At 41.7% G+C, this 21,849-nt stretch overlaps 1 protein-coding gene across 5 annotated transcripts in view; it reads right to left on the reverse strand.

Moving 5' to 3' along the window:
- rgs19 (regulator of G protein signaling 19) overlaps positions 1 to 21,849 on the reverse strand; it is a 40,004-nt gene that overhangs the window by 9,995 nt on the left and 8,160 nt on the right. For 2 of the 5 annotated variants that reach the window (XM_041798377.1, XM_041798379.1), the window contains exon 2: positions 18,968 to 19,078. The exons of 2 other annotated variants lie outside the window; for them this stretch is intronic. In XM_041798377.1, coding sequence (XP_041654311.1) covers positions 18,968 to 19,049 — 82 coding nt within the window. In that variant the 5' untranslated portion in view covers positions 19,050 to 19,078. Of the gene's footprint in view, positions 1 to 15,386; positions 15,507 to 18,967; positions 19,079 to 21,849 lie in introns of those variants that run through there. One more of the 5 variants, XM_041798380.1, reaches the window with a different exon arrangement.

A 21,849-nucleotide genomic window follows, 5' to 3' on the forward strand; every position in this document is an offset into this window, starting at 1 on the left:
TTAGAACAGAATCCCAGTTTATCCTAAAGTCCAGCTGTAGAGGTAAATGCAGAGAAACCTGAACAGTAACGACACAGACGGTGATAACAGGAGCTAAAATAGTCTCCACGTGACGCTGCTTTATTTACAGTAATCACACAGAGCTAGTGCAGTTAATAATGCTCTCTGCTGTGTTTGAAAATGCTACACAGAGCCGGTTTGTCTCTCTGGGTGATCGATGACGCTGAGTTCAGAGTCTAGCAAATATCATCAACCTGCTTTAGTCAGGCTTAGTAGTTTGGTTTCAGAATCACATTTTATCACGTCAATAATAGGATGTTAACTATAGCTGACTTTAGGGAACATAAACAGGTCATTTACCAGGTCATTTTAGGCTCCACAGGGCTGAATCAAACATCTAAATCAGTGTTACTCAACCCTGCTCAACTAAAGAGCCAAACTGCTGTAAAATACCCTCGCAAAAGCCACAATCTAAGTGGTTAAAAGTGGCAAAAAACAGCTTAAAGTAGCAATAAAAATAAGTTAAAGGAGGCAAAAATGGTCAAAAAATGCAACAAAAATGGGTGAAAATGGGGAGGAAAAAGTGGAAAAGGGTCAGAAAGTACCAAAAAAAGGTGAGAAGTGACAAAAAAATGTGTAAAAGGTGGCAAAAAATGAGTGAAAAGGACTACAATTGGCAAAAAGCAGTCAAGAGTGGCAAAAACAGGCAAAAAAGGAAATAAGTGGTATTTAATGGCAAAAAGTAGCTAAAATGGGTGAAAAGTGGTGAAAAAGGGCAAAAATGTGATAAAGTGGGAAAAAGAAGTGGCAAAAATGGGCAAAAAAAGAGGAAACAGTTGGTTTTTAATGGAAAAGGTAGCTTAAACAGGCAATGGGGGAAAAATGGGAAAAGGTGGTAAAAAGTGGCTAAAATGGGCAAAATATAGGAAAAAATTGGTATTTAATGACTAAAGGTAGCTTAAATGGCTGGGAAGGGGAGAAAAATTGGTGAAAAAGGCAAAAAAGGATAAAAGTTGCAAAAAAGTGTCAGAAATGGGCAAAAAATAGGGAAAAAGTGGTATTTTATGGCAAAAGGTAGCTAAACTGGGGAAAATTGGGAGAAGAAATGGTGAAAAAGGGCAAAAATTGCATAGAAGTGGCAAAAATGGGTAAAAGTGGCACAAAAAGTGGCAAAGAGAAGGAAAAATGTGGTATTCAATGATAAAAGGTAGCTTAGATGGATGAAAAATGCTAAAAATGTTGAAAATGGGCAAAAAAGTTTCCCTTTTTAAGGTTTTCTTGGGGAATAATCTTTAAAATCAAGACATAAAAGAGCCACACACTGAGCATCACTAATCCAAACAGTCATTTAGAGGAGATTTATAAACATCCACATTTAGGCTGAAATACCTCCATACTAGTTTTAGGTTGAGCCCTAGATGGAGGGATCAGGAGTTTCTCCAGCTGAAGTGATTATTACTGAAACGTTATAACCATCCTGGGTAGACTGACCTCCAGAGAGAAAGGAGGACGAAGACGGAGAGGAACACAGAGACTCAGAGAGAGGCATGGAGAAGAGGAAGTGAGAGAGAGAGCTGGTATGGAGACAGAGCAGGCAGTGTGATGCATCATGTGACTGTGATCACACACAAACACACACAATGATCATCACATGCACACACAGGTTTCTCAACTTTGGCTTCAAGACTGACACCACGCTCAGATCTGTGTGCATCACATCACACTTCACTGTGAGTGTTTCTATCGAGCGCTAAAGCATCATGAAGAGAGATGGGGGGTGACATGACCTCACTGTAGGGAAGCACAACATCCTGTTTCTGCACATGTCAGGTGTGCTGATATTTTCAAACTCACTTTAGCTGTTACAAACACATTTATAGTTGGCCCACGGTGGGGCCTCTGAGTGGGTGGGGCCCTAGAAACCCCCTACAGCTGATGGTAGATTTTCACCAATATTTGAGGACGACATCATTTATTTTGCCGATATGTGTAAGAGCTAACTGTACCGATATGTTGATCATATCGTGCACCCTTGTATAAACAGGCAGTGATTTGTAATACTTTATCAAGGAGTAATAAAAAAATAGCCATAGTTTTGCTTTAACTACCGTCACGATGATGTTGCTATGTGATGAGTGAATATTTAGAATAAATTCATGAAGAACTTGTGTCTGTTTCCAGCAGCAGCTCCACTGTCTGTGTGTGAAGATGCTTCAGTGACGACAGAACCGCTAAAGATGGAGGGACCGTCTGGTAAATGTGTGCATATAAACCGCCGAGTCTGTCAGGGCCTGGCACGGTGCTGGCGCAGCACTCTGGCCCTCTCTAACCCCGAATTTCCATATACAGCGTGGGCGCCGCGCACCAAAGCATCACGGGTTAGTCCCACCGAAGGTGAGCAACCTCACCCACTGGAAGCGAGTCTAGAGCACAGCGCCGTGGCGCGCAAGCCCTGATCAGCAGGAAGAGATCACAGGAGCACTGCGAGTTCACGCAGGAATAGTATGTCAACAACGGACTATTCTACCTTTAGGGGTTAATTTATCATCCTCTCCAGTGTAAGTCCATGACATTATTGTTTCCTCCATTGAGTGAGTACATGAGGAAGTTAAGAGGTTAATGTTTGCTTAAAGGATCTGTGGTTTTATGTAAAATTCTTTGGCTAAATGTCCTCAGAAGTTAACTTTTCCTCTTCAATGGCACCGTTGTAGCTCTGCGACCCACTGACCTCTCGGTGACCCGTTGCTCTCTCTGCAGGATGAGACATAATGTTGATATTAGGGCTGTAGATTTGCAAAAATAATCTAATTGCGATTTTTTTCCCCAAATATTGCAATTGCAATTTAATATGTGATTATTCTTGGGTTAATCTGAGGTATTTTTTCGACAAATTAAAGCAATAAATAATTCCATAAATAAGACCATGTGTATTGAAAACAATGAAATTATTTCTGAAGCCATTAATCCATAGTGTCATGAATCTGAATATGGGGGTGCAACAAGCTTTAAGCTATAAAGGAGGCAGCTGGGGTGGGGGAGGTGAGGCTGGCTACCAGCTGATCACAGCTGGGGTATGACTTTCATGAAGTGACGCTAGGTTCATCAGTTTTAGAAGAATGAGCTCATTTTTTTGCTCCTATTGCAAATGTGATGTCATTTGCTTTGTTTAAGGGCATTATCATTTTCATGTCACTCATTTTGATTAAGAAAAACATCCATAAAACACAAAACGCAGCCATTATAAAAAATGACACTTGAATGCAAAAAAGTTGATTTATTAAACTGCTATTTGACACATTTCAAGTTAAAGAAATATCACAACTTCTGCGATTTGGAAATTGCAGCATGCCATATTGCGATTTCATCTAATTTTACGCTTAATTGCCCAGCCCTAGTTGATATAGTGATGATTTACGATCGGGAGTCTGTGCATTGTGTTTTATTTTGAAAGAACCGGAAGTTCTACGCTTGTGACTTCTGTGGTTGGTGCTTTCTGACGACAGTGAATTTACGAGGTTTGTCAGCAGCAGGCGCTAAAAATAGACCTGCAGCGTATCTGAAACGAAGCGGAGTGGCGCTCCAGGCACGCACCGCTGCCGGTCTGGAGCGGCGGCTATGGAAATGCTCTGATAGACTAGAGAGGGAGCGATGTGCTCCACAGTACGATTCGCCAGCGTTCCGCAGCGTGCACACCGTATATGGAAATTGGAGGTAAGGTCAAACTGTGAGACCTGCACCACCAATGACCCACAGAAATGTGAGTTAAAAACTGTAATTCTTCAGTCTGAGTTTAGATCAGGATCATCATCAGGCACAACTAAAAACATTAACGGCCTTTAAAAAGGCTTAAAGTGATCTTTAATGTAAATGAAGTTCATCTGTGCTTGTTGGTTATTTTCAGCTCTTAACTTTTCCAACATTAACATCAGCATCTATAAGGGAGGTGTAGATATTCTCTTTGCTGAGGTGCACCTGTACACCTGGCCACCTGTGCTGCTGCTGACAGGTGTACAGGTGTACAGGTGAGCTAGCGTACTCGCTGCTAAAACACGGAAAGTACCCTGAAGTCAGTTTGGCTGCAGTTAGAGCAAAGCCAGAGGAACACGCCCTTCCTCTCCTCTCCTTTATCTACCGCTCCATCTTTTATCAGACAGCCGTCACCAGAGTGTCTGAGTAAAGACAGAGAGAGAGAGGAAGAGGCTAATGTTCAGTTGGCTCTCAGCAGACGTGTCACTTCCTCTTTTGTTCAGAGCGTTAGCAGGACTGGGTTTCTCTGATTCATCTGCATCAGACAGAAAAAGCTCTGCTAACACACACCAGCTAGGTCATTCACTGTTATCTCATCTCTGTCAATATTTCTTTAACCTTTTAATCCTGATAAAACGGGCCGGGCACACACGCTGTTTCCACACAAACACACACCCAGGCAGATGAGCGTTCCTCCGAGTATCTCCTGTGATCTCCATCTCTGCTCTGACTGAGTCTGACTGAGCGCTGTAGACCGCCCAGACGGGCTCTAGACTGTTAGATCCACCGCATGGGTTCACATTCTAGGACTTTAAAAAGATCTCCGAAGGTGATCTGATTGGACGAACACTCTGTCACATTCATTAGGGGCCAATCAGAGCAACAGGACAGTATGAGGTAGTGTGGAGCAGCTCTGGTAGTAACCTGAGCTCGACAGTAAGGTAGGAACACTGTACCTTGTTGGTGGATCAGACTCATGCTGAGGTCGGTGTAAGAGAGAGAACAACATCTGAGAGAGGTTAGGGTCGCAGTGATTGGTCAGTGACGGAGAGGAAGGAGAAGAGGAAGAGCAGACGGACGAAAGAGGAAACACACCTACTATTTTACATTTACATGTTTATATAAAGGATCAGTTATTCAACCTATCTGATTTAGTACTGTCCCAACAAATACAGTCCCAATTCACAAAAAGTCTCTGCTGTTCAGCATTGATAGTTCCTCTCCAGATGTTAGAGCTGCCCACGCCATAGGCACTAATGCAACCCCATACCATCAGAGATGCAGGCTTTAGACCTGAGCCAGGAGAACCAGCTGGATGCTCCAGATCCTCTTTAGTCCACAGGACACAGCGTCCAAGGTTTCCTCTGACCACAGAACAGTTTTCCATGTTTCCTCTGACCACAGAACAGTTTTCCATCTTTCCTCTGACCACAGAACAGTTTTCCATGTCTCCTCTGACCACAGAACAGTTTTCCATCTTTCCTCTGACCACAGAACAGTTTTCCATGTTTCCTCTGACCACAGAACAGTTTTCCATGTTTCCTCTGACCACAGAACAGTTTTCCATGTTTCCTCAGTCCATGTTAAATGAGCTTTGGTCCAGAGAAGATGGACCAGGGTGTTTCTGGATCCTGGTCACATATGGCTTCTTCTCTCCATGATCAGCTTTAACTGTCATTGGTGGATGGCACGGCCAACTGTGTTGACAGACGATGATTTCTGGAATGTTCCTGAGCCCATGCAGTGATTTCACTACAGAATCATGCCTGTTTTTAATGCAGTGGCCCCTGAGGGCCCCTGAGGGCCCCTTCAGCCTTGTCCCTGCTCTCAGAGGTTTCTCCAGATTCTCTGAATCTGTTGATGATATTATGGACTGTAGATGGAAGAGATTCAAAGTCTGGGGAACATTTTTCTGAAACTGTTCCAGTTCTTAGACTCAGTTTTTCACAGATTGATGAACCTCTGCCCATCTTTACTTCTGAGAGACTCTGCCTCTCTAAAATGCTCCTTTTATACCCAGTCATGTGACTGACCTGTTGATAATTAACCTCATTAGTGTTACAGTGCTTCTCCAGCTACCACTTACTTTTCCAGCCTTCTGTTACCCTGTCCCTACATTTCTGAGATGTGTTGCTGCCATCAGATGAACTAAAGTAAGAATAAATCTTCAGCAGAAACTGGTGAACCACGTTTCATCACTGGCCCTGCTCCAGTAGTTGTGGCTGATGAAACGCCGCTTCTGTAGAACGAAGGAAACCAAACACGCCTTCAGGGCGGTGAGCTGACGGATAAATGTGTGGGAGTGAGAGCAGCACACTTCAAAGACACCTCAGGTGAGGAAACACCTGTGCCTTTCCACCAAAGAGGACTGAGAGGTTGACTGGAAGTGAACCACAAAAGCCAGAAACACACACACACACACACACACACACACCCACACACGTCAGGAAAAAACACATCGACATCACCTTCACATCTTACACCCTCATTACTTCTTTTAGTAACCAAACAAAACCATCAACAAATGATAAAACTGAGGTCACATTATTAGCAGAGACAGTTCCATGGTTAAATGAGTATGGATGAAGAGTATGGATGAAGAGTATGGATGAAGAGTATGGATGAAGAGTATGGATGAAGAGTTAGGGATGAAGAGTATGGATGAAGAGTATGGATGAAGAGTATGGATGAAGAGTATGGATGAAGAGTTAGGGATGAAGAGTATGGATGAAGAGTATGGATGAAGAGTATGGATGAAGAGTATGGATGAAGAGTTAGGGATGAAGAGTATGGATGAAGAGTATGGATGAAGAGTTAGGGATGAAGAGTTAGGGATGAAGAGTTAGGGATGAAGAGTATGGATGAAGAGTATGGATGAAGAGTATGGATGAAGAGTATGGATGAAATGTTAGGGATGAAGAGTTAGGGATGAAGAGTATGGATGAAGAGTATGGATGAAGAGTATGGATGAAGAGTTAGGGATGAAGAGTATGGATGAAGAGTTAGGGATGAAGAGTATGGATGAAGAGTTAGGGATGAAGAGTATGGATGATGAGTATGGATGAAGAGTATGGATGAAGAGTATGGATGAAGAGTATGGATGAAGAGTTAGGGATGAAGAGTTAGGGATGAAGAGTATGGATGAAGAGTATGGATGAAGAGTTAGGGATGAAGAGTTAGGGATGAAGAGTATGGATGAAGAGTATGGATGAAGAGTATGGATGAAGAGTTAGGGATGAAGAGTTAGGGATGAAGAGTATGGATGAAGAGTATGGATGAAGAGTATGGATGAAGAGTTAGGGATGAAGAGTTAGGGATGAAGAGTATGGATGAAGAGTATGGATGAAGAGTATGGATGAAGAGTATGGATGAAGAGTTAGGGATGAAGAGTATGGATGAAGAGTATGGATGAAGAGTATGGATGAAGAGTTAGGGATGAAGAGTTAGGGATGAAGAGTATGGATGAAGAGTATGGATGAAGAGTATGGATGAAGAGTATGGATGAAGAGTATGGATGAAGAGTTAGGGATGAAGAGTTAGGGATGAAGAGTTAGGGATGAAGAGTTAGGGATGAAGAGTATGGATGAAGAGTTAGGGATGAAGAGTATGGATGAAGAGTATGGATGAAGAGTATGGATGAAGAGTATGGATGAAATGTTAGGGATGAAGAGTTAGGGATGAAGAGTATGGATGAAGAGTATGGATGAAGAGTATGGATGAAGAGTTAGGGATGAAGAGTATGGATGAAGAGTTAGGGATGAAGAGTATGGATGATGAGTATGGATGAAGAGTATGGATGAAGAGTATGGATGAAGAGTATGGATGAAGAGTTAGGGATGAAGAGTATGGATGAAGAGTATGGATGAAGAGTTAGGGATGAAGAGTAAGGGATGAAGAGTATGGATGAAGAGTATGGATGAAGAGTATGGATGAAGAGTTAGGGATGAAGAGTTAGGGATGAAGAGTATGGATGAAGAGTATGGATGAAGAGTTAGGGATGAAGAGTTAGGGATGAAGAGTATGGATGAAGAGTATGGATGAAGAGTTAGGGATGAAGAGTTAGGTATGAAGAGTTAGGGATGAAGAGTATGGATGAAGAGTATGGATGAAGAGTATGGATGAAGAGTTAGGGATGAAGAGTTAGGGATGAAGAGTATGGATGAAGAGTATGGATGAAGAGTATGGATGAAGAGTTAGGGATGAAGAGTTAGGGATGAAGAGTATGGATGAAGAGTATGGATGAAGAGTTAGGGATGAAAAGTATGGATGAAGAGTATGGATGATGAGTTAGGGATGAAGAGTATGGATGATGAGTATGGATGAAGAGTATCGATGAAGAGTATGGATGAAGAGTTAGGGATGAAGAGTATGGATGAAGAGTTAGGGATGAAGAGTATGGATGATGAGTATGGATGAAGAGTATGGATGAAGAGTATGGATGAAGAGTATGGATGAAGAGTTAGGGATGAAGAGTATGGATGAAGAGTATGGATGAAGAGTATGGATGAAGAGTTAGGGATGAAGAGTATGGATGAAGAGTATGGATGAAGAGTATGGATGAAGAGTATGGATGAAGAGTATGGATGAAGAGTTAGGGATGAAGAGTATGGATGAAGAGTATGGATGAAGAGTATGGATGAAGAGTATGGATGAAGAGTTAGGGATGAAGAGTATGGATGAAGAGTATGGATGAAGAGTATGGATGAAGAGTTAGGGATGAAGAGTATGGATGAAGAGTATGGATGAAGAGTATGGATGAAGAGTTAGGGATGAAAAGTATGGATGAAGAGTATGGATGAAGAGTATGGATGAAGAGTTAGGGATGAAGAGTATGGACATAAAGTATGGATGAAGAGTATTGATGAAGAGTATGGATGAAGAGTTAGGGATGAAGAGTATGGATGAAGAGTATGGATGAAGAGTATGGATGAAGAGTTAGGGATGAAGAGTATGGATGAAGAGTATGGATGAAGAGTATGGATGAAGAGTATGGATGAAGAGTTAGGGATGAAGAGTATGGATGAAGAGTAAGGGATGAAGAGTATGGATGAAGAGTATGGATGAAGAGTAAGGGATGAAGAGTATGGATGAAGAGTTAGGGATGAAGAGTATGGATGAAGAGTTAGGGATGAAGAGTATGGATGAAGAGTATGGATGAAGAGTTAGGGATGAAGAGTATGGATGAAGAGTTAGGGATGAAGAGTATGGATGAAGAGTTAGGGATGAAGAGTATGGATGAAGAGTAAGGGATGAAGAGTATGGATGAAGAGTATGGATGAAGAGTAAGGGATGAAGAGTATGGATGAAGAGTAAGGGATGAAGAGTATGGATGAAGAGTATGGATGAAGAGTAAGGGATGAAGAGTATGGATGAAGAGTATGGATGAAGAGTATGGATATAGAGTATGGATGAAGAGTATTGATGAAGAGTATGGATGAAGAGTTAGGGATGAAGAGTATGGATGAAGAGTAAGGGATGAAGAGTATGGATGAAGAGTATGGATGAAGAGTAAGGGATGAAGAGTATGGATGAAGAGTATGGATGAAGAGTATGGATATAGAGTATGGATGAAGAGTATGGATATAGAGTATGGATGAAGAGTATTGATGAAGAGTATGGATGAAGAGTAAGGGATGAAGAGTATGGATGAAGAGTATGGATGAAGAGTATGGATGAAGAGTATGGATGAAGAGTATGGATGTTTTACCTGAGTCCAGTCAGGATTTAAACACCTGTTTTACTGTCCCTCAGTGTCTCCTGTCAGAGAGGAGTGAGGGAGTAGACAGTCTGGTGGTTGATTCTAAATGTTCAGAGACGTCTAGATCAGAGGTTCTCGACCTTTTCAGCCCACGACCCCCAAAATAAAGGTGCCAGAGACCGGGGACCCCCACTGGACCTGAAGGTGGTTGAAAACAGCCATGCACATTTCTGAATAGTCTTGTGCAGACAAGGCCGCCTGTAAGTTTTCTGAAAACCATGGTCCATTGTAAAGTTCAGCTGTGGTATCCATATTTCCTATCTAAGCTGAAAAACCACTCTTTTAAAGAAACAAACCTCTTTTTTAATCATGTGTGTAGTAAAAAGCCTTCTCAAAAATGTAAATCCTTTTTGTTAAAAAAGGATTAAAATGGTTCAGAAAAGGTGGTGAAGTTGGATTTTAAAAGTAGCTGAAATAAATGGGTTAAAATGGCTTAAATGGTTGCAAAAAGGATTTAAAAAGTGGCTGAAAGGCTTTAAATCAGCAAAAATGGGTGGAAATTTGGTGAAATGGTATGAAAAATTAATATAAACTGGCAAAAAACAGGTTAACTGAGAAAGAAAAATAGGCAGATTTCAGCAGAAATTCAATCAAACTAGCAAAAATGGGCAAATCAAATGGTGAAATTGGGTTAAAATGGGGAAAACTGGGTGTAAAAAGTGGTTAATAGTAGCAATAACGGGTCAACAGAGGCAACATTAAGCTCATGTGGTTAGAACTGATTTAGAAATAGCAAAACAGGCAGAAAATAAGAAGAAAGAGTTTAAAACTGCAACACTTTTTTGCCCAATTTTGCCCTTTTTTTACCACTTCTAACCCATTTTTACCACCTTTTTTACAACATTGAATCCTTTTAGGCCACTTGTAACCCATTTTCGCCACTATTTGACACTTTCAACAAGTTTTTGCCAAATTCAACCCATTGTTAAGCCACTTTTTTTAACCAATTTATGCCACCTTCTTACTTTGTTATGCCACTTTTTGCCATGTTTTGTCATCACTCATAACCCATTTTCCCACCTTTTGCCCAATTTTGCTATCTCCTTCATCCCCCAGTTGTCTGGGCCCCAGAAAGCTCACCCCTTTACCCCCCCCCATAGGCCATCTTGGCTATAATATTATTTTAAAAGTCTATTTTGTATCGATTTAAATATGGTGGGCCTTGAGATTTTGGCTTTACCTTAGGTGTGCCTTGGGCAAAAAAAGTTTGAAAAGCACTGGGCTAAGGTATCTGCAGTGTTTAATGAGTAAAAGTTAATGTGCTTTAGGCCTGCTATCAGCGCTAACCCTGGTCTCAGTGTCTGTGCATTTAAGACCGATACTCGCACAACTTTTCCTCAAAAAGTTCCGCCATTGTTATTTCTTCTTCGTGCCCCACTAGAGGTATGTATCGGGTAGTGACAGCAACACTGCCCCCATAGTTAAGGCTTTATGGAAACGGCTAAAAGTCACCAGTTAGCACGGTCACTGACTGAACCTAAACACCGGGACCATCACACCTCTGAGGTGCTGATCATGTTCAGACCCTGGTCCTCAGTCTGAGAAGACCTGATGTCTCTACTGATTACTGATCTTTGTTAGATCAGTCCTGATCTCCCACAGTTCCCTCCTCTAGTGCTGCACCCCAGCCCAGGTAACTGTGGAACACCTGAGACCTCAGTGTGTTCTCTACAGGTATCCTGTAACACCTGTAGGCTAGAACACTGATGACATCACAGTGAACCCAAGGTTAAACTGAAGGACATTTCCCGATTTAAGGATGGTCTCTACATCTTCGTATTTCCTGTATTTTGGTGAGTCAGCGCCCAAATATGGTTCAGGAAGAAGGCCGGCTGTTCTCCAGAGGAAAGGAGCTTCTCTAACTCCTGTCCTGACACGTTAGACTCCGCTAGAGCCTGCTAACGCACACAGCTCCAAACGCTCCATCTACTGCTCCTTAGGAATGCCCCACACTCCGCCGTGCTTTCACACACACTCCCCACACACTCACCTACAGACTCACGGAAACAAACACACACAGTAAGTGGAGCTATGAATCCAACCGTGCAGCGGCCGTGACACACTCAAGGTTCTCACCAGTGGGCCGCAATGACTGACCATCTCAGACCCAAATCCATCTCCACAGCGCTCAGCCCTCCTCCTTATACGGGCAAGACTGTCTGAACACAGACCACCATACCTGCAACACTCACTCATGGTCTACAGACGGTCTACATCAACCACCAGAAAAACTACAGCATGCTGGCCTACAGACGGTCTACATCAACCACCAGAAAAACTACAGCACGCTGGTCTACAGACAGTCTACATCAACCAGATAGACTACAGCACACCGGTCTACAGACAGTCTACATCAACCACCAGAAAAACTACAGCATGCTGGCCTACAGACGGTCTACATCAACCACCAGTAAAACTACAGCACGCTGGTCTACAGACGGTCTACATCAACCACCAGAAAAACTACAGCATGCTGGTCTACAAACGGTCTACGTCAACCAGATAGACTACAGCATGCTGGTCTACAGACAGTCTACATCAACCAGATAGACTACAGCATGCTGGTCTATAGATGGTCTACATCAACCAGATAGACTACAGCACACCGGTCTACAGACGGTCTACATCAACCAGCAGAAAAACTACAGCACGCTGGTCTACAAACGGTCTATGTCAACCAGATAGACTACAGCATTCTGGTCTACAGACGGTCTACATCAAACCAACCACATAGAGGACAAACAAAGAAAAAGACTTCATTTAGCAGGAGTCTGGTGAGTCTGGTGATCCTGTCAAAAACGACACAAACCTATCAGTGTGGTACCGCTAATATTCACTCATATTCAGAGCTGGTATAGGCCAATACAGGACAATATCTACTGTAATTACAGGAAATATTAACAGCCAGCTATGGGCTGATATTCACGATCAATATAGGCTCACACTTACAGCAGATATAGACTAAAATCTACAGCTTATATAGGTCAATAGTTACAGCCACTCTAGGACGATATTAACAGCTGATATAGACTGGAATTTACAGCCAATATGAACTGAAATCTACTGCTGATATAGGTTGATATTTACGGCCAAAATATGCCATAAAGTTGGAATTTTCAGCCGCTATGGGCCAATAATTCCAGCCAATATAGGAACATTTTTACAGCAGATAAAGGCTGATATTTCCAGCTTATATAGGCCAATATGAACTGCTAATATAGGCTGATTTTTACATCTGAAATGGGTCAATATTGGCTGGAATTTTCTGTCAATATAGGCCAATAATTCCCGCCAATATAGGATGATATTTAAAGCAGATATATCCTGATTTTCACAGCCATTAAGGAGGGTGTGTGCTCATATAATCTGACAATTACAGCAGATTAACACTGCCATACATATTTTTAAGGTGTTTTATGTAGATACTGAAATCATGCTAATATTATTATGCAACCCTGATAAATGTTAACTTTTTTTGTTTTACATGTTGAAGCATTTAAAAAATAACCACTACTGACTTTGTTGTTAATAACTTTAAGGGAATAGCATTTTTCTCAGTGATTTAGCAGCAGTACCAGCTCACTCACTTCTCTGACCTTGTTTAACGCCACAGCCCGCCTCTTTGACTCATCACGGACTAAAACAAGACTCATGAGTTAAAACACCTTTAAACAGTCGTTTAAGCTGTGATTAGATGATGGGCTGCAGCCCGGGGCTAAAGAGAAACCGAGCAGATCTGATCCAGACTGACAGAGATGCTCTACACTCACACACTCCTGTCATTCAGACTTCTAACTGGGAGAGGAGGGAACACACACTTCAGCTGTTCACTCTGCTGCACGGCCAGGACAACGGCGCGGTCGGGGTGTTTGTAACTCTGGAGCCAAACAGACTGAGCTGATGTCTGTCAAGTATCACTCTGCCTCATGTGTGCATTACAACAGCACAGGCATTTAAACCGGTGACGATGATGGTGGAGGCCTTCTGTGGCAGAAACTTCACTGGTTGACCACCCGCCACTACGCTGCAGCACACAGACAGAGCGGAGGATCACCCACAGGTGATCTGCTCCACAGCTATCGATCAAGTCTTCATGACAGAAACCTGCCAACAATGATTGGTGGCATATCAATCAGCACAACTCTAACGTGAGAATGTGCTTTGAAATCTGTAAAAGGTCACATTTGAGCATGCTCTGTAACCCAGCCAGCAGCTTCTAAATGCAGGGATTAAATAAACCTGGCTCTGATGGTCTGGTTCTTTTTAACTCACAGAGACATCAGGATAAGTTCCACTTAATTTCCTCACCAGCTCAAACTTCTCACAGGAGGATTTAAAGGGCTGCACACATTTTTATAAACATTAGCGCAGTGGTTTTCAAAGTGTGAGACGGTCCTCCCCTGGGGGGCGCCACAGAGCTTCAGGGGAGGCGCAGAACCATAAACCTGAAAAAAGGTGGTTTGCTTTGTTAACCTCTGCTGTGCATGGAGCTAAATGGACTCAACCAAAAAGCCAAAAGATTGAAAATACCTTCGCAAGAGCCACAATCTAAGAGGTAAAAAGAGGCAAAAACAGCTGGAAGTAGCAATAAAAACAGGTTAAAGGTGGCAAAAATGGTCAAAAAGCAGCAAAAACTGAATGAAAATGGGCAAAAATGGGGAGAAAAAGTGGAAAAAAAATCAGAAAGTAGCAGAAATGGGTGAGAAGTTACAAAAAAGCTTTGAAGGTGGCAAAAAATGGTCAGAAGGTGACAAAAACAGGGCAAAAAAAGAGTTAAAAGTGACTTAAGTGAGAAAAAAGCAGCCAAGAGTGGCAAAAATGGGCAAAAAAAGGAAAAAAAGGAATTTAATGGCAAAAGGTAGCTTAATTGGGCGAAAAGGGGCAAAAAATCCTAAAAAAAAGGGGCAAAAAAGTTTTTGAAAATGGGCAAAAAATGGGGGAAAAGGGGGTATTTAATAGCAAAAGGTATCTTAAATGGGTGAAAAGGGGTCCAAAAAAAAGAAAAGAAACAAGTGGTATTTAATGGCAAAGGGTAGTTTAAATGGGCAAAAATGGGATAAAAGTGGCAAAAAGACGTCGCAAAAACATGCAAAACTATTTGGGAGAAAAGGGATATTTACTGGTGAAAGGTAGCTTAAATGGGCAAAAAGGTGAAAAAGGGCAAAAATGGGATAAAAGTGGAAAAATGGGCAAAAAGAAGCAAAAAGAAGTTGTAAAATGGCCCAAAAAATATGAAAAGGGGTATTTAATGGCATTCTAACTGAATAAGAGGGAGAGACAGATGTTTAAGGACATTTACAAACCAAAATATCCAAAATATATGAATGTTAAAATGTTTAAAGATTAGACGTAAATGTTTGAAATGTTGTTTCATTTTTTTTAATGTGAATCATTTTTGTGGGTGGGGGTCCACCAGATGAATCAGTTCTTCTTAGGGGAGCCTCACTCTCACACACTTTAAAAGCCCCTGCTTTGTGCCCGTGTGAATGATTCAAACATGAAATAACCGATAAAGCTACCTTAAAATGCAATATTGATTATTGCTCCTATCAGATTTCACGCTGAGAAACGTCTGCTGTTAACCCTAACATTTCCAGAGATCTAACGCTCCCAGACGTCTGCTTTAAGGAACCGAGAACAACGTTCTTGCAGAAGTTTGATGACAGTGCATTCTCATTATTATCTCAGAACAGGGCATGAAGAGTTTCATCAGAGCTTTTCCACACAGAGGTTATTAAATCCCATAAATGCTAGAAATGAAGCTTAAAAACCCTCCAGACATCCAGACCATTATTCCTGACACAGCCTACCAGTCCAGACCTCGGGAGAGCCCAGCTCCGTCACAGTCAGCGCAGAGAAAGCATTCGGCAGCAAAGCTCACCAGAGACGAGGCGCTCCGACGGCGGATCCACCAGGAGTCTGAATGAAAGAACAAACAGGTCTGTCTTTCTAGATTCTCTGGCTCCTCTGCTAACAGCTACGTTTGTTCCATCAATCAACACGTCTTCACTTCAGTGAAGGAGGAAGAGAGACGAGAGGCAGTCCAAGGTAAGAGCGGAGAGAGAGAGAGAGCGAGAGAGGAGACAGGAAGCAGAGGTATTGTGACACAGCTTCTGGGTTTCTCTCTGAAACTTGATGAATCAGACTTCGTGTCTACACTCACACAATCATGAGTGCATGAAACTCTTCGTGCCACGATGGCTCACAGAGAAAAGAGCTTCAATTCCTTCTTTCTCCAAACTTGGACACCTCTGGAGTCCAGTCTGGACTTGTCTCCTCTTCCTTTCACAACACCTTCAGAATTTTTAAGCACCGCTATTTCTGTGGAGCTGCAGGAATGCTTCAGGCGTGCATGCATCACTCAGCAATGTCTCCTCTCAGCTCCAGCATGTCTGTCTTTGTATTTCTGTGATGGATGGAACAGTTAGAGCGATGGGAGCTGATTACAGATGAAAACTTCAACATTATACTCCTTATTAAGATGATTTATCTCCATGCTACATAGGGCTGGGCAGTAAGTCCAAATGTAGATTCAATCAAGTGCCAATATTTTCTAGAATAAATGACAAAGCTCCTACTTTCCTTGTTTTTGTATATTTTTGTCTTCAAAATAAATCCATAAAATCATCACTCCCTTCATTACAATTAATGTCAAATTTGCAAAACAAGACAAAATAATTACAATAAGACATTTTTGTTAGATTGGTTTGAATCTTAGGGGATTTTTGCTTAGAAATTTTTAGATATTTTTGTGGAAATTTGAGAAATTTATTTTGACATTTTTAGGAATTTGATTTGAATTTTTGGGGAAAAGTTTGCTTTGAAAATTCAAAGGATCTTCTTGAAAATTTGATATGTTTGTTTTTTTAAATTTTGTGAATTTGATTTAAATTTCTTTGGAAATTTGTTTAGAAAATTTCAGGTATTTTATGGAAATTTCTAACATTTATTTGTAAATTTTGGGGAGTTTGATTCAAATTTCTGGGAGAATTAGCTTTGAAACTTTTAGGTAATTTCATCAAAATTTGAGAAACTATTTGTACATTTTTAGGAAGTTGATGGGATTGTTTTTTTGGGGGGGGTTGCTTTGATTTGTTTTTAGTATCTTTATGAAAATTTGAGGAATTATTTAACATTTTTGGGATTTTGATTTGATTTTGTGGGTGGTGCAGCAGGTTTTTAATTTTTAGTTATTTTCTTAGAACTTTTGAACTTTTATTTGTAGATTTTGGGAGATTGGATATAAATTTCTGGGAGAAATAGCTTTGTGTGTTATAACATAGAATGATTTATTAGATGAGGAACCTGAAGAGTAATCACTTGTTACATTGCAATCGCAGTGTTGGTTGAAAAATGGTTCAGCCCTAATGCTACAGCAGAGAGGGATTCTTCAGACCAACAGCATGGTCCAAACTTTCCTATAACGAGTCCAAAGAACAGTTTCCCAGCTTTGAAACTTCCCGTCATGTAACACCTACAAGACCAACTGAAACTCTAACCACAACCAAGTCCACATCAGGGGTTAAAGGCCAGTTAGTCCTGCTATCATCGACTGTGTGCTGCTGCTCTGAAACACATTTCTGACTAATAACATCAACGCTTCAGCCACGACCACGGTGATCAGCTTTACAACCACAATCTGACTGTCTGCACAGATAAACCACTATAGAAGGACTGGAATTAGAGCTGTACTCCAGTATCACTGCATTAATACCTGGATTAACATGCTAAATACATAAATCAGTATGGTTCATCAGTATTCCTGGCTACCATTACACCATGAAGACAAAAGAACACTCAGAGAAAAGGTTACTGAAAAGTCTAAGTCAGAGGATGGAGACAGAAACATCTCCAAGTCTCTGAACATCCCCCAGAGTTCAGTTAAATCCATCATGAAGAAATGAAGGAATATGTCACATGTGTAAATCTGCCTAGATCAGACCATCCTCACACACTGAGTGGGCGTGCAAGAAGGAGACTAGTGAGAGAGGACACCAAGACACCTATGACTACTCTGAAGGAGCTCCAAGCTTCAGCAGCTGAGATGGAGAGACTCTGCAGACAACAACTGTTGGCCGGGTTCTTCACCAGTCAGAGCTTTATGGGAGAGTGGCAAAGAGAAAGACACTGTTGAAGAAAACTCAGATTCAATCTGGACTAGAGTTCACCAGAAGGACTGTGGGAGACTCCATGGTCAAGAGGAAGAAAGGTCTTTGGTCTGATGAGACCAGAATGGAGCTTTGAGACCATCAGACAAGACGCCAAACACTGACATCACCACAAACACACCATCCCCACTGTGGAGCACGCTGGTGGCAGCATCATGCTGTGGGGATGTTTCTCAGCAGCATCATGCTGTGGGGATGTTTCTCAGCAGCATCATGCTGTGGGGATGCTTCTCAGCAGCATCATGCTGTGGGGATGCTTCTCAGCAGCATCATGCTGTGGGGATGCTTCTCAGCAGCATCATGCTGTGGGGATGCTTCTCAGCAGCATCATGCTGTGGGGATGCTTCTCAGCAGCATCATGATGTGGGGATGCTTCTCAGCAGCATCGTGCTGTGGGGATGCTTCTCAGCAGCATCATGATGTGGGGATGCTTCTCAGCAGCATCATGATGTGGGAATTCTTCTCAGCAGCATCATAATGTTGAGATGCTTCTCAGCAGCATCATGCTGTGGGGATGCTTCTAAACAGCATCATGCTGTGGGGATGCCTCTAAACAGCATCATGCTGTGGGGATGATTCTAAACAGCATCATGCTGTGGGGATGCCTCTAAACAGCATCATGCTGTGGAGATACTTCTCAGCAGCATCATGCTGCGGGGATGCCTCTCAGCAGCATCATGCTGTGGGGATGCTTCTCAGCAGAACTACAGTTTGGGAGGAGATTAATTTCCTGGCAGACTAGAGCTGAAGCATCCAGAGAAAGCTCCACAGAAATGGTTTAAAGACAACAAGGAGAATGTTCTGGAGTGGCCGAGTCAAAGCCCAGACCTCAGGCCTATAGAGGATTAGTGTCTGGAGTTTAAAGGGCTGCTGACTCCTGATCCCTGATTATCCTGACAAATCTTGAGCAGTTTATCAAAGAAGAATGGAGTAAAATTCCAGAGTCCAGATGTTTGATCCTGACTGAGACCTATCCACACAGACTCAGAGCTGAGACTGCAGACAGAGGAGACTCTACTAAAGACTGACTAGAAGTAGGAATATTTAAAAACTCACTGATTTTACAGTACAGATATTATTCAACTGACTTTATTTTGTAGAAATCTGCTTGCATTTTGACATTAAAAAGGTGTTTTTAATCAGAAAAGATAAATTTATTGACCATGAAAAGGGTAAAAGCTCCATGGTGTGCAGACTTTTACAGGAACAGTGCATGGCTGAGCTCAGATAACATTTGTGACAGAGATCTAGAGGTAAACACAGAGAGGACGAGAGAAGAAGAGGAGCAGTTTACCAGGACGTCTGTCATGTCGGGAGGGCGGGCAGCAGGTTAGTGTGCGAGTCGTCAGCGATGTTAGCAGGCCGGACACATGCATGTCATCCCCCCTTCAGCCTCCGACCTCTCCTTTGTAACACATACATCACACACAGGCACACACACACACATGCATGTGATAACACCCAAACACAGCAACACAGCCACGCGAATACGCCACAAAGAGTCACCGCACATGTCCGATAAGAAAACACAATCACACATGAATATTTGACATCCATGAGGATTAAACGCAGCACACATGGTGTCACACCCACCCAAAAAGAGGAAAATAAACCAACAATGATGGCGTACATACAGAACACACACACACACACACACACCCACACACATTCAGGCAGACAGTCACACCAGGAGAGAGAAAAGCCACAGTGAGTGTTTTTATCCAGCATACTGAGAATCACTGAGATACATATTCCCAACATCTTATACCAAGTTTAGATTCAGAGTAAACTCCTCTCTAGAAACAGTCGATTCCTGAGTGTTTCCAAGAATCTCTGCCATGCATTCTCTCTGAGCATGTCCCAACAACATGACTGAGTTAAGAGCCACAGTCAGCCTCCTGCATGTCCCTCCCAGCACCGGTCTTTTACTACTCCATTACTCTGAAGTCTGATTCTATTAATAAACCCGGCTCACAGCAGCCAGGGGCTTTATTCAGAGGATCAGGTGTCAATCAGGACCACAATCACAACCTCACATTCTGGTTCCATAGAAATCCCAGGTCTCATGTTACATTACATAACAAATAAATGCTCCCAATGAGTTCCAGCAGTGAGGTAAACAGGGACAGGAAGAGAAGGGCACAGACTCAGACTGAGATCTTTGTATCCCCATCGCCAGCAGGGCCGACTCAGGACCTGCATCAATGAGGACAGAAAAGAGCCTTAAAGGCTTTTTTGGTTGGTTTAAATCAGGATACTGCGGAACACTGGGTCAGAATAGGGTCCAGAATAACAGGGACCAGCACAGAGTTTTAATGTGAGGTAATACTGGACCAGTCTGAGGATACAGGGTCAGAGTGTACGCTGGTCTAAAGGAAATCCTTCAAAGAGTTCTTCACATGTTCAAAAGAAAAGCCCAGAGTAATGAAAGGAGATCAGACAGAGCAGAAATATACCAGAGCAGAGAGTGATCTTATCAGAGAGACTGGTATCACAAACTACAACTAATGACAATGTTTACAGAGGTAACTGGGAGTAGAAATAAAAATGAAGCTTTGCAATAAAAAACAAAAAACTAACTAAACCTGTCTCACCTCATTACAACACTACTAAACTAAACTCAAAAAAATAAATAAAATAAATTAACTAAACTAAAACAAATAAATGAAAAATAGAATAAAAAAATAAATAAAAATAAAATAAAAATAAAAATAAAATGAATAAAAATAAAAATAAATCTCCTGAGGCTTTGACAGCAACAGACTGACTGACCTGTTTATCTAAGAGTGTAAAATGGCCTGAATGTCATTTTAGGTCTTCAGTGTTTCCCATTAATTACCCAGCCCACTGATTCCCAACCTGCGGTCCAGGACACCCTTAGTGCTCTGATTGTGTTGTCGGTCTGCCACCTTACACACACACACCATCATGCAGAGACGCTGAGCCATTACACAGTTATCTGGAGAAAACACCCGTTTCTATTCAAACTGGCCTTACTGCATTAATAATCTAATGATGAGGACGGAAACAGCACAGATAGAGAGGGGCTGAACCATCTGAGGAAATGATCTCAATGCAATTTAATAAGCAATATTTATGAAGTTATCTTTTTTCCAACAAACACAAGCAATAAATTATTCTGTCATAACCAACACAACACTAGATTAAAGAAGGGCTGAAGAATTTTGGGAAAATATGTTATTGTCAGGATTTTTACTCGTATGCAAATTGGAATTTTGGATTAACTGCCCGGCCCTAAAATAGAGTAAATATGAGTCTTCTGTCCGTGAGAGCTGAAATAGACAGTATCATGAGTCTACTCACTTGGTCATCAGTGAAAATCATGCAGAATGGATATTTCTGAAAATACAGGTACTAGAAAAGGTCAATAATGGCCGATTGTTAACTTAAAAGGCTTTTCTGCAGACATGTTGATTATCATGTAAATGCAAAGCCTGACATTGCAATCAGATAATTATGCAGCTCTATAAAAAAACTGAAGAGTGATGCATCAAGTTTCTCACTAACATGTTCTACAGCTCACAGAAAAAAAACTGTCAAAATTCAGATAAAATCAGGGAACAGCCAAATAAACAAGTGTTGACCCAACAAAGCCTCTCTACAGTCTCATTGGCTAATAAGAAAGAAAGAGCTGGTGTATTTTTAACATCAGCTGCCCTGTGGACAGTCAGCCCTCCGGGTCGCATCCCTTTGAAATCCTCCATAAGTGACTAATTGAATTACATATTTAAACCATGAGACTGAGATTAGAAGCAAGGTTGGAGCTCATCGTGTCAATTCAGCTCAATAAGAAAAGCTGACGATGCTGAGAATTCATTTCAGAGAATTCACAGGAACTAATTCACAGATCTGGTCTCAGACTGGAGAGTGCTGCAATCAGAGGTACGAATGGGCACGGATTTACTGGAGTAACAGGAAAACTATAAAAATAAAAGAATGTTACATTAAATATATAGCTAAGAGTTACTGTAGGTACAGTTATAGGACAGCGATGGTAATAAAAGAATGTTACATCACATGTAAGCCTAAGAGTTACTGTAGGTACAGTTATAGGACAGCGATGGGAATAAAAGAATGTTACATTAAATATAGCTAAGAGTTACTGTAGGTACAGTTATAGGACAGCGATGGTAATAAAAGAATGTTACATCACAT

This window comes from Cheilinus undulatus, linkage group 11, assembly GCF_018320785.1.
Source record: "Cheilinus undulatus linkage group 11, ASM1832078v1, whole genome shotgun sequence".
NCBI lineage: Eukaryota > Metazoa > Chordata > Actinopteri > Labriformes > Labridae > Cheilinus > Cheilinus undulatus.